The 14190-nt window shown below is 38.5% G+C and overlaps 1 protein-coding gene across 1 annotated transcript; it reads right to left on the bottom strand.

Moving 5' to 3' along the window:
• Positions 1-420: 420 nt before the first annotated feature.
• Positions 421-13923, bottom strand: LOC124864009 (ATP-sensitive inward rectifier potassium channel 12-like). The gene is given in 3 exon segments (XM_047358609.1): positions 421-3985; positions 8027-8167; positions 12878-13923. Coding segments are annotated over 2 exon segments (1647 nt in total). The 5' UTR covers positions 8062-8167; positions 12878-13923; the 3' UTR covers positions 421-2373.
• Positions 13924-14190: the final 267 nt, after the last annotated feature.

Genomic DNA, 14190 nt, shown 5'->3' with positions numbered 1-14190 from the left:
TTTTTTTGTCTTTTGTTTTTCTTTTCCAACTTTCATTTAATAATTCAATCCTTTTAAAATCAGACTGCCATTTCCCAGTTTGATCTTATATTTACATTTAAAAAACTTTTCTAATTCTGTTATTGTTTACATTTTAAGGAGCAAACCAGCTTTCTTGTGTTGGGGTTGCACCACATCAACGAATTTCTGATGCTCAACAAGCAATCTGTAAACAGCAGTTTTTTTACAGATTTCCTAAAATCAGATTAAGATCAGATTCTAGAATCCAGACCTCTCAATATGCAGTCCTGTAATTTCACTTATTATAAAATCATAATCTCGTTCAGTTACTCTTGAAATAATCCTGTCTGTCCAAATCCAGCTACATGTTGAACATGTCTATTGACTGTACCAGCAACCTTCATCCGTTTTGTTTCCTGTTGTGCCTCATGGCATCCTTTCACCTTCCTGCCATCACATTATCCACATATGGAATCAGAGACGCTCTGCCTTTTACTCCCAAACTACAGACCTTTGGCAAACAGCATCAGCATTCATACAAGTAAAAGCCACTTCTCAGTGTTGTTTCTGTTATCACAGGACAAACCTTCACTAGGAACAAAGCAGCAAAAACATAATTATTAGCAATCAAGCAAGTAATCAAGTAAAGAACCCACTACTTTGATTATTTCCAATTATAACAAAATCAATTGTATAGAATCTGAAATGTAATTTACATTTTTTATTTACCTAAAAGTCAATTTAAGCATTAAATATTTCAAATGCAGAGTTTCTATTTTGAAAAAAACTCAAAACAGGCAATAGAAAATGTTATCTTAGATGTGAAGTTTTCTAGTAGAGGTCAGTTTTCTTGTTTTTATGTGGGGCAATGTGGAGTAGTTATTAGCAGTCTGTAGCTTCCCTGCACTGGACAGCAGTCAGAGTAATCTCATTTTATAGAACCTGGTATAAATACTGAGCTATAGTTTTCATATAGGTACTAATGTGGTACTTTGGCTGCCTTCAGTGGTACTCAGAAACACATTTGAAATAATCATTTCAAGCTGCAGCTAACTATTAGGAATGCAAGGCAAAAACGTAAGGTATTTCAAATAGAGCAACAAAGTGTAACAGAAGTTGCACAGTGCTGAGAATGGCAGATGACAACAAATAGGCTGTTTACTACTTCAGCAATCACTTGGGTGTTCCCTGATTAAAAAAACAGGAAGATCCCCTACAATCAGAAATCAAAAATGACAAAGTTTGTCATTTTTCACTAACACAGACATCATAATTCAATACAGCTGCCATATTTTTAAAAAGTGATTGCTGCTGTAATAACTGGTTAATTTTTCCTTTAATCAGTTTGTACCAGTCCGACTTCTTTTCCATTTCTGTTAGTCGATGGCCTGCTACAGTGTTTGAGATACAATGTTATTGCCATGCTTTGCCACTAGTACTTAGCTTAGTCACTATGCTATTCCCAGATCTAAGTTCTGACATATACAGATACACATACAGAGATGCTAATATATTTAACCTTACTTTTTGTAAAAAAAAAAAAAACTTAATTTATCACCAGGGGGGCAATTAAAATAAAGTATGTAATTTTAACTTTGTGTTGTTTGAGTTGGTTCATTTCTCAGTGGCTGTTAGCTTGGCTCTCAGATGAGAACATCTGTGAGTTTCTCAAACTGAGATCACTCTGACTGCTGTTAACTCCAGGACAGATAGTGACTGCTCATAATTACTCCGCAGAACCCCACTGAAGAAAAACTGTTGCTTTAAGAAATGTAAATAAACCCACCTGCTACACTTAGAGAATGCCCTCAGTATGGTCAAGTTACCAATTTTATATTAAATAATCATAGACAATGGATTTTGAGCAGTTTCCAGCAAAGGTGTGCAAATATATTTACTGCAAACTATTGACAATATCAAACACAACTTTCCCAACCTCTGATGAAAGAGTATTTCTTCAAAACTGCCCCTTGAAGCTGTAAGCCCTGCATTTTCTATACAAAAAGAGTAATTTTACCCAAATCACTATTGCTTTCTTTATTATTGTTCAAATAAATAAAATATTTTATACAAAGGTAATTGTGAACTATGCAAGATTCTTAACTTTAACTTGCTTGTGCTTTCATTTGGTTATTAATTTACAATTAAAAAAAGCCAAGAGTCTGTCAGAGATATTTTGTCCACATGTTTTTTCAATGTTGCAGTCTTGGGAAAACTTTACTGCCAATAATTTAACACGAGTGGAATTATAATAACATTAATAAAAAAAAAGACAGCACTGGAAAGGCAATGTGAGTTTCAGTTTACTTTCATGCAAATGTAAGCTGAATACGTGTGTCCAACGTTCTGGACAAGCAACCTATGCTTCACTTTTTAGGCCTCTTGCTCACTCTTATATGTGACTGGATCAAGAGGAATCGTGGTCTGTAGGATGTCAAACTCCATCTGGTTATTGTCCATGTCTAGAACACACATGACATTGTGACTACCTGGGGTTATGGTTTCTGTGTCATGAAACATACTTTGAAAGTCAACAGAAGTCCTCCTCTCCTCTGCCCAGTCCTTCCCTACCATCTCTGTAGAGTCAAATATGTCTTCCTCTTCTCCCTCTGCACAGCTCAGTACTACCTCATTCTCATAGCAAAAGGCGGTCAGAGACCGTGGGATCAAGTCTTGTGTAGATCTATAGGCTGATGCAGGAGATGCAGCAGAAGATGCACTGCTCGCAGCTTCATCAAGCTCTTTTGCACTGAGATGGGGTGTTGACGGGACTTCATAGGTATTGTGGAAGCGTGCATAATCTATCTTGTAGCGGTCACGATCCTCGTAGATCACTGGCTCAAACCTGTGACCCCAAAAGATTTCTTTCACAAGGTAAGAACTACGGAACTGGGTGGTCATGGCTGTGGCCTCCACCATCCCCTCCAGGATCACGACAATCTCAAAGTCATCTGCATCCAGATCTGCTCGACTTAAGGTGTACAAAGGGCTATCTTTGTCTATCTCATGGACTATAACCAGTGGAGATACTAAAAACAGCCTGTCTGTACCTTCATCATAGCCCACATTGAGGTCCATTTGCTCCAAAGGGATGAACTCGCCCTCAGCTGTGACATATGATCGTATAAGCTGTGCTCGGACATGAGCTTCCACAATGTGGCTCCTCCGCAGGTTGCCCACCCTCCACATGAGGCACAGTTTGCCATCACGCAGAGCAATGACAGCATTTTTGGAGAAGATCAGGGTCTGGTTCCTCTTCTTTGGCCGAGCCATCTTAACCATGATGGTGCCAATCATAAAGCAGTCAATGATGCAACCAACAATGGACTGTATAACAACTGTTAAAACAGCCAGAGGACACTCCTATGTAACACAGCGCCATCCATAGCCAATAGTAGTCTGGGTCTCCATTGAAAAGAGGAGCGCCCCAACAAAACCCTGAACATGCAATATGCAGGGCATCCTTTGTGTCTGCCCCCCAACTGAGTGACCAGAGGAAGGTCCATACATTCCTGGCACCAGCCCATTTGCTTTCTGGTTAGGCTCTTTAAAGTCCCCATGTGCAAGGGCGACAATGTAAAAGATTAAGCCAAATATCAGCCAAGAGACGAGGAAGCTGGTGCAGAATATAAGTAGTAGATATCTCCACCGGGTGTCCACACAGGTGGTGAAGATATCTGCGAGGTAGCGCTGACTCCTGTCTTCCATGTTAGTGAATACTACATTGCATTGTCCATTCTTCTTCACAAAGCGACTCCGGACTTGGTTAGAGCTCCGTGTCAGGGCCTTCCCGTTGTAGTTGTTCATACTGCTTTGTCCGCTAGTGCCAGGCACAACAGTGGAGGCTGCAGGCTTCCTTCCACCGCCCTCTCTGTCTACGTCTCTTTGCTCCTTCACTTTGGCAGAACTGCGACCATTGTAGAGTGCTAAACTAGAAATCTTCTCCAGCTCCTCCTCTGGTATGATGTCTGACACAATGCTATACCTGTCAAAGGGCAGAATTAAGGTTAAACGTTTTATATATAAACGTTGGCTTTCAAATAATAGAGGTTGTAAAAAGTTGAAATACACTCAGCATCCGGATGAATGACACTAGTTTGGGGCCTTTGAGGATGCAATGGAGACGTTCTTTAATCAGGGTCAAACTGCCATAAAAGAAACCATTTGAAAGAATTAACAAATAAAATTGTGGGTCTTCTCTAACCAAAAATGTATTAACAATTATATACATTTACTGTCCACTTTATTAGACATAATCACTTGCTAACACAAAAGACAAATCTCAATCTCACACTAGTAAACTTGCAGTTCAAACTGAACATCAGATTTAGGAAGAAAGGGTGTTTAAATGACTTTAAACATGGTATTGCTGGTGGTGCCAGACAAATATTTCAGATTGCTGATGTACTGGGATTTTCATACAAAACCCTCTACTTACAAAAGAATGGTCCACAGAAAAGGTCAAAAGGAGAACATATCCAGGATACCCTCACTGACAACCCAAAAGCCTTCTGGTGAAAGATTTTAGGGTCAAAAGAGACAATGATTAAGTGGTTTGGTCAAAATCAATGACAAGTTTGAGGTGGCTCTTCGCCCAGGGTTACATGATGCTCCTGACGTCACTCGTACCCCAAACAGGTGTTTTTTTTAGTTTAATTTCACTTCCAGTCATTGGTATGCAACACCCCCTGGTGTTTAGCATTTTCAAAGCACTGTTAGAAAATGTGGTTAAAGATGACTAATCTCCTTAACTTTCAAGTCAGTATTAAATTAACGATTAACTTTTGTTTTTGAAAGAATCTGGGCCAAAATGCAAAATCTGGGTTAAAAATGATAAATAATTTCAGGTAAAGCTGGCTCATCTGCATAATGATATTTGCAAAGCACAAGACTAGTATTGAACAGATCATTTTTTTCAGTTTGTTATATTTCTATTAGGTTACATAAGAAAAATGAGTTGGTGCTTTTTGTCAGGATTGGGGGCAGAAGGAGGGGCTCGCCCAGGTGTCAGTCTTACTAGATCCACCACTGGTCACAAAGATATGAAGTATGTATGGAGGAGTAGTCAATGTGAGCCTTTAAAAACTAAAAACACTGTAACAACAGTCACACATGGTGGTGGCAGCATGTTGCAGCAGGGGCAGTCAGGCTATCAGAGGCACTAATGCTGTCTGCAAGGTGAATGAAATAATGAAAAAGGACCAGTAACACTCAACTGCTAGATGGTTGAAACTTGGGCATAGCTCAGTGTTCCAGTTGGACAGTGTTGTGCATGAACACATTCAAATGAATGCTGTTCATGCGTGGAGCTCCCATTTTTTAGAGCTTTGAACTAAAGTATAATATATTGAAGTAAGCGCAGCTCATCCTGATGTAATTGTACGCCATTCTATTTAGGGGTGAATGAAAGATTTACACTGTGTTTTTTAGGGGCAATGGATCATTCATGGAGAAAGAGCTGCAGCTCTAACTGGCCAGCGCTAACTGGTTGCTGAGTGTTTGTGTCTCCACATGTGAGCAGCAGAGATATGGTTCAGCTGTTGCTCACATGTGACCAGTTTATGCCATCTTCAAAACTTACATTAGTAATGTAGCCTATATTTCTCCCCTCGCTTTTAACGTGACTATGCCATCTTCCACTTTGGTTTATGAGTAGGAATATAAACTGTAGGGTAAAACCCTAACCAAATAAAACTTACAGGTTAAACCAACGGGGTTTTTGCACCCATGTTTTATTGTTTATAGCCAGGAGTTATAGCAAAGAAAAGCAGCATCTATCTCCCAAATTTAAGTGATTGAAAATTTTGTCAGCAAATGTGCTTAAACAGAATCAGGATTTTATTAAAGAGAAACATCATAGTATTTTAATTCCCTTATGACTAAAATTATATATAGGCCATGCACATTTATTTATATTTTATGGCTGCCAGTTTGACTAAAATGACTAATGTTTTGTATCTTGTAGCTATTTGGTATCACAGAGTGTTTGTGACAACACAATACTACTTTAAGGAGCAAAACTAAAAACTTCTGACAAATTTTTCTGCACTGACTTGATGGAAGTAAGGGGGTTAAACCAACCACAGTTACAGCGATAGTGTAAATAGATAATTGTTCAGTTAAAATTTGTTTTCTGTTGACAAAAGCATTGAAATGTGTGATTCAAGCTGATTTAGGATTCAGCCATTATAAAATACAGTTTACATAAGAATAGGCACAAGGAGAGAACAAAACAGATGCCCTGCAATTGGATAATTCATATGACATTTTTATGAATGATGTCATAACCTATATACTGTATGTTATTTTTAACAACACTTCAGACAAAATTAGATAAATGAATGAGAACTAGTTCAAGTTGGAGCTGTGAATTTAGGTTAGAACATTCAGGTAGTGAACATGAATCATCTAATTTTAATTTGCCTGATGTGAATTTAGAACTGGTTCTTGTTAAGGGAGAACCGGCATATAACTTCAAATGGACAACAATCTCAAAACACACATTAAAACTGGTTTTGGAAAGGAGATAGTTAACCAGCATTAGGCTTTTCGAATTTCCCTGACCTCAGGTGAAAATGCATAAACTATATGTTTAACAGCCAGGCCTGAGTCTGGAAACCGAACTCTCTCAGTTCAGATAAGAAGAGTCATCAAGAATTCAGACAAAATTATGCCAGAAGCTTGTTGAAGATGACAGTGTTTGGTTTAGGTGTAGCTTGCTGCAAAACATTTATTCTATCTTTACATTTGAGTCTGTAAGTATAGTTGCACCCTGGATGGGATTAAAGAAAATCCACTATAACTCTTAAACTTTGCCATCAATTCTTGTGTATAAACTGTATAAACTTTCATTTGAAAAAGAATGGTTGAAATGGATCATTAAAGGCCCAAAATTAACATGTCATCCATTCCCATAATGAGTGTATGTAAATATGTCACCAATATTGTAAATCCTTCAGATTGTGGCAGAAATACATGTATGTAAATTTCCATCACTTGACAACTTATCTTGACATTACTTGGAAATAAAATCATATCAAGAAGGAGCTGAAATAACAATATATTGGTGTTTTTGCCTGCTGGAAACGATTCAAATGATCTTTCTACAGGATGCAAAAGAGAACTAAAGATCAATACAACCACTTATCTTTGGGATTCCTGTGTAATTTTTTGGCACACAGAGAATATTTGCCCTCTCATAGCAGCATATATGGGAACATACTGCATGTCACACAATTAAATGGAGACATAAAGCACTTTCTCATCTCTCCATCAGAAATAATCAAATGAAATTGGCCAAATTACTATTCAACTCAGTGGCTCATCCAAAGTAACCTGTCTCTCCTGGAGGATTACCTGATGGGAAGGTTAGTTCAGTTTAGCAATCTGAGAAGGATTGTTGTCATCAGATTACAGGATTAGATTTGAATCAACCTGACAACCTGTTTTAAATGGTGACGCATGTTTATGTCATTTCTGTATGTAGGTGGATGGTACACTCACCCACTGATACATTCTCAATGCGGTTGGGAGATGCTCCTTTTTTTGCACGACTAATAAAGATGTATAAACACCACACTAGCAATGTCAGTGGTCAACAGATTGGCTCCCTCACACAAACCCTGAGACAGAAACCCTTACTTAGAACCAAAACAGAGATAAACAATCAGAACCAAATGTGCACAGAACATTTTAGACTCAGTAATGCTAAACCATGTACTGAACCTTCTGCGTTAACAATGTTAATCTGTTTCAGCTGACTTATTGCTGTAGATATCTGTCTGCCCACATGCAGGACAGTGTAGGGTGGCCTTGGCCTTTCTGAAGATCTACTTGTGTAAATACCCCTGAGCTGGGACTGACTCACCCTGGCCAAGCCATATTAACAAGCACTGTATATTCTCACAGTCCAATGTGAGACAGTCATAGGATCAGTAGAAGGGTTTATAAAACTAATAACAGCATGTAGTCAGTCAAACAAAGCTTTAAGGTGGAGGCTGTTTCTACCCTGATGGAAATCACCCACCTGTTGGATCTACTTGTTCCCATGGCACCTGTCATTGCTGTGAATGGACCCTGGTGGGACGACAGACCGTGCTGTATTCCCTGACATTAGGTCTCCAGGAGGAGGAGTTGGATCTGAAGAGCCACCAAAGACCTTAGGAACCTAAGCAAAAGCAATCTATTAGAATCATAAGAACATCATCAAAATTGCCAGGTGGGAATTTTCTGAATAAAGGTTGTAAATAGGAGTCAGAAAAACAATCAAATTATTTGCAGTCATGGGCAGTTCTGCTCAGATATGGAAGTAAATGTCCTCAATCACTATTTTAAAGTGTTAAACTCTAAGCCTAAAAACTCTAATTTATATTTCACTATATTTTAATGTTTCAAAAATAAAAATAACACAAGAAAAAATTAAACAATACAAACAGAAATGTTCTGTTGTCTTATGGCGATGTCCTCGCTCTGGTGAATCCTTTGGGTTTATATCTGGCTGCTGTATTTCAATCAGTGAACTAAATATTGAGATTTAGATTTCATTTTGATCCAATCACGTAAAATATTTCAAGACTGTGGATTTGTTTGACCTTCTCTTCAGCATAAATACAGCAAATACATAGCGAACATTGCTCTAGGGGACGTCACTATGTGACCTGCTAAATTTAGATCATTATAGCTGGACACGTGCACTATTTAACATTTCTCCATCGAATTCAAAGCAGTTTTGGACTTAGATGTAAAGGGAGCTCAAAATACAACCCACAATGCCTTGCAAAAGTTTTCATACCCCTTAAACACCTCCACTTTTACATGTTTTTATAGTAAGTGGACAGCACTTGTATAGCGCTTTATATACTCTGAGGACCACAAAGCACTTTAGACTTCATCACATTTACACACTGACAGTTGTAAGCTATTGTAGCCACAGACTGACAGAAGTAGGGCTGTCATACACTCGGCACCACCGGGCCCTCTGACCACCATCAGCAGGCAAGGCGAGTGAAGTGTCTCACCCAAGGACACGACTGAGACAGGTGAAGCGGAGGTTCGAACCGGCAACCCGCCAGTTACAGGACGAACTTCTACCACCATAGTCACTGTCGTCTCACTGTGGTTGTCTTACAACCACACATTTCAATGTATGGTTGAAAGGGGCGACGGTGGCGACAGTGGTAGGGGTTCGTCCTGTGACCGGTGGGTGGGCATATGTGTATGAATGGGTTGATGACTGATTGTAGTGTAAATCACTTTGGAGTCTCTGGGGACTTGATAAAGCACTATACAAGTGCAGGCCATTTACCATCTACCATGTTTTTAGTGGGATTTGATGTGACAGACCAACACAAAACGGCTCATGATGTTGTGGCGAAAAGAAAAGGACTGACTGTTTTCATTTGTTTAATAAATAAAAATCTGAAAAGTCTGGTAAGCATTTACATTCAGGCCCCTAAACAAACACTTTCTAGAACCACCTTTTGCTGTGGTTACAGGTGCAATTCTTTGAGGAATTTCTCTACCAGCTTCTGAAGGCTGTAAGTGAATGGATGGAGAGTGTTTGATAATATAAAATTTCAAGTTTTGCCCAGATTGTTGATTGGATTTTGGCCTAGACTTTGACTGAGCCATTTAAACTTGAAGCTTTTTCAGCTCTTGCCCTATATGTTCTTCATCCATATTCCAACACACTCTGACCAACTTCACTGTCCCTGCTGAAGTAAAGTGTCTCGTAGCATCATGATACCACTTCTGTGTTTCACTTTAAGGACACAAAGATTTTTCATGTAGACTGAAAAGTTTAATTCAGGTCTTACTTGACGAGAGCAACATGTTTGCTGTGTCAAGCACTTCTTGCCACTCTTCCATTAAGGATGGATTTGGAGTGCAGTTGTCCTGTCAGCAGGCTCTTCTATCAGACCTATGGATCTCTGCAGTTCCTCCAGAGCTACATTTGCTGCTTCTATGATTAATGCTTAGGTGATGTATAGTTTAGATCAGGTGAACTTGTGTGGACTTACTTACTAATCAGGAGACCTCTGAGGTCAGTGGGATGCACCAGATTTTTCTTTAGGGGCATCGGTATTGGGCGAGTTGAGTACAAATGCATGTTTAACCTTTCAGACATTTTTCTGTTAAAACTTTTGAAATTTGAACGTTCTACCCCAGTCATAATTAGGAACTTTTCTGTGTTGGTATTTCCCATAAAATCCCAATAAAACACATGGAGGTTTGTGGTTTTAATGTGACAAAATGTGAAAATACTCAAAGGCCATGAGCCCTCCTGCATGGCATTGTACTGCTTTACCAGCGGAGATCCACTGACACCTGTGCACTGTTTCGCCTAGAAAGTCACTGGTTCAAATGCGCCTTTCGTGCAGAAGAACAATTATGATGGGATGGGTGTTGGGAAGATCTTTTCTAGCCAGGACCAGAATGGCAATAATGGAACTGGCCTTGCCCTCTTAGACTGTCAAAACCAGTCTGTCCCACACACTAGGTAAACTGGTGACTCATTGGATGACTTAATTACAGAAAGTCATATTGTTAAGTGTATTTGTTTAGGTAGTCATTCAGCTGGAAAACATCAGGACAGACAGTCATATGTGTTTTGACTGAGCAATTTGAACACATTTGTAAACATGTTTCTGGAAGTCAAAGGTCATCGAATTCTGAACTACAACCAATCATATGTCTGTTTTCTCACAGGTAGATCTGGCTTGAACACCAACACCACCTCCAAACTACATCTGTTAAAGGAAGTGGAGACCAGCCAGCAGTCCATCATCTATTAAGCTTTATAAAAGCTCCATTTTACAGGCTCTGTGTCGTAACCAAAGTAGTGGCAAATTAATGGTCATCAGGTGAATCTGGCTTCTTTCTCTGAAGCTGGTTCCCACAGGTGAGGCAACAAAGAGAAGAGGGTGTTTAGTTAGAGGGTTTGGAGTGGTGGTGGGGTGGATGGGGGGGTCTCTTAGTAGGAAGTAGAGATGGGATGGAGAGAGAGTGCGGCAGGGCCAGCAACACAACACCTACATCTCATTTTAGAAATATTGAAAAGGGTTATGCTGTTACAGAGTGAAAAGCAAGTGGAGAACATCTAGTCTAAGTTACAAAACTCAACACAAAAAGCATCTTTCTAATGCTTTTGTTTTTTACTTCGTCCCTCAGGTTTGCTGTGGGAATACCCAAAGCTCTGATTGTATCTTAAAAATTAAAGATGCATATGCATTGAGGTGGTTATTGTAGCCTGCACTGATAACCAGGAAGAAGGGAAAGGAGGAAGCAGCAACTTTGAACAGCAGAACATCCATGCACCCCTGGTCTTTCTGTTACCTTTCACAGAAACCTAAGACACTTTAAAAGATTTGTTGCAAAATCATCTTCTAGAGTGTATTAGATATAAAGGGTTACTTTTAGTATTACATTGACTATTTCCCTTATATCAAAGTCCTTTAAGTAGCAAATCCATTCTTTAATTGTGAACATGTTGAGTTTGCTACATATGGACGTTAATTATAGACATGTTTTAATGTAATCCTGCATCCCTAATAGCCTAATTAATTGTATTGCCCACTGAAGGATTGATGACAGGAGTGAATATTTTCTATCAACAAAAAAACAGGCCTCGTACTTTGTGGATAGTTTTATGCCCAGGTAGGGCATTGCCAGATGGCATTTAGACATGCGGTTTTCTTTAGGCAGGTTATTAAACGGAGGAAATGAAATTACTGTCTTGGGAAAGGTTTGCATAATTACCTTACACATGCCGTGACAAGTTATAGAGCAAGGTTTTCTGGGAAATTATCTTTACATTTGTGTTGAACAATCACAATTTTTTATTAATATTAGTCAAAGATTAGAAAATAAATTATTTATATTAATTCATAGACAACCCACACTTTTATTACGAAAAACAATCATCAATAATGTTTTTTTGTCCCGATCCAACCCACAGGGAAGAGCGCAGCCAAGTGGAGACCCTTTTCCACTCTTTTCTGATCCTAGACCACCTTCATTCTGGCTTCATTTCTGTCGGCATTTGAAATATGTTCTATTTCCTACTTTACTTGACATAGTGGCCAGCTGTAGGCCAAACACATTAATACATAATCATGATTATTCAAATATATCTTGAAAATTATCAAAAACGCATTGATATTTTTCCAGTACTGAAAGTTCTGTTGGGAAACATCAAAACATATTTACTTTTCTTTTCAGGATGGCCAACTTTCCTCCTCTTGTGCTTTGTATTTTTATTTCATCCCTTTTATGACATAATGAATCTATATAGTGTTTTACAAACGTTTTAGGAACATTGGGGGGAAAAAAGCCTTTTTAGAATAGAAGTAAAGTAAAAAAAATGTAGATTAAATAATTTTATAACTTACAAAGAGGAGTGCATTAAAATCCTTTTTGTTTGACTGATTTTAAACAAGTCTGCTTTTAAACATTTCTAAATTCTAGCACATTAAATCTCATAATTAATAATGTGTTTTAATTTCTTTTTTGTTTTATTCTAATTATAAGACTTTAATTTCTTTATTTTTCTTTTCTGAAGTTGGCATAGGAAGCAGTTTCTCTCTGATTTAATCAAGGATGAGCATAAACCTGGCACACCAATACTGTCACCTTAAACTCCTTTAAACATACTGTAGGCAGAGCATAGCTCCTATAAACTGTTACTGGATCTGGATACACTTGATTGCGCAGATCACAGAAGTTTCAATGATAGCTGAACTGCCAGTGTGCATTCTGAAAATGAAATAGCTCTTTGCTGAAAAGCAAAAATCTCAAATAAATGTTCCCAACACTCTTCTGTCCAGCTAATATGGATACATGGTTTTTAAATAAAAGCTGTGAACCCATCAATACTCACCTTGCAGTTTGGTGGTTGTTGTCGTGGAAATTATGTATATTCCTCACTTTTTTAATCCAGCTTTTACTTTTCAATGCGACGCTCCCATATTCTTTGTTTTTAGGGATTTTACATCCTTTTTTTTATTCCTCCAGTCTTTTTTGTTTCTTCTTTTAGTTTCACTTTTGTTGCCTATTCCCTTTTTTATCCTAGGTTGTTTCTCTTTTAATCCTTTACAGTCCTCCTCTGCTTCCTTCTCTGATTATAATCCTGTCTACTATACTGTGCGTACTCACAGAGCAGACTGTAAGTGCTGTGTCAGTCTTTCCTCTGCAGAGCTTGTTGGGAGGGGGAGATCGAGAGGAAAGAAGACTATTAGGAGCTGCTTCCCTGTCTAAGTCTCCATATTTACCAGGGGTGCCACACTTATTGGCTTTTTTATAATTAGTGCAGGATTGTCATGTTGACAAACTTATTTAGTAATCCATGACTTCGTATTTTACATGAGACATAGGTCTTTCAGCCACTCTTCAAAATGAGAAAGACTATGTAACATTTCACTTAAACTAGATGTGTGTTGATCTTCATAAATCAGGAAACGACTGCAAGAAAATATTACCGCTCCAAATCTTGACCACACCCACATTTAGAGCAAGAATTAAACAGCTTGAAATTTCTTGGACTGATAATGAACAAGGCTAGACAAGGACCAAAGTTTGTCTTCCAACCACAGACAGTGAAGCAGAATGGTAACGGATGCTAAAGAAATCTTCAAAGCTTGCTGTTAGAGATTTTCAGCAGAGCTGCATGGTGTCACCACGTCTCCATGACAACTGTTTAAGGTTTTTGTGCGCATCTTTACCAAATGTCCCAATTATTGTAGAGGGTGTCTTATGTGGGAGTAAAATTATGCTTAACTTGCCTGTTTAAGCAAGCATGACTTACTTGAGGAAACATTTTGGGGTGTATGACTTTAAGAGACAAAAGAAATGGCATCAGACAGGAGGGTTGGTCCTGAACTGCACTTAACTGCAGATTGATTTGAAGCGCTGTACCCCTGCAACAGGCTGTCCCTCAAATAACATGTTTTTTTTATTGGGGGTGTTTATAGAGGGTTGTTTGTTTTCCTTGAACTGCATGGTGTGTCAATAAATTTGGCATTGATTGGTGAATGTGCCCCCTTGACTGAGTGCTTTGCTGCATATTCTTTTTCTCCAATAAAAGCTACATTCTTTCTCAAGGTAAGTTTCTACGAGCTTTCGACATCTAGAGGCTGAACATCTGTGCATACCAATTTTCAAGTCAAAATTCTTAATTTCAGATTACTGAGAGAA

The sequence above is a fragment of the Girardinichthys multiradiatus genome, chromosome Y (assembly GCF_021462225.1).
Source record: "Girardinichthys multiradiatus isolate DD_20200921_A chromosome Y, DD_fGirMul_XY1, whole genome shotgun sequence".
In the NCBI taxonomy this organism is placed as follows: domain Eukaryota; kingdom Metazoa; phylum Chordata; class Actinopteri; order Cyprinodontiformes; family Goodeidae; genus Girardinichthys; species Girardinichthys multiradiatus.
Note: the sequence above shows the minus strand (reverse complement) of the source record. Positions and strands in the feature narration are given on the sequence as shown.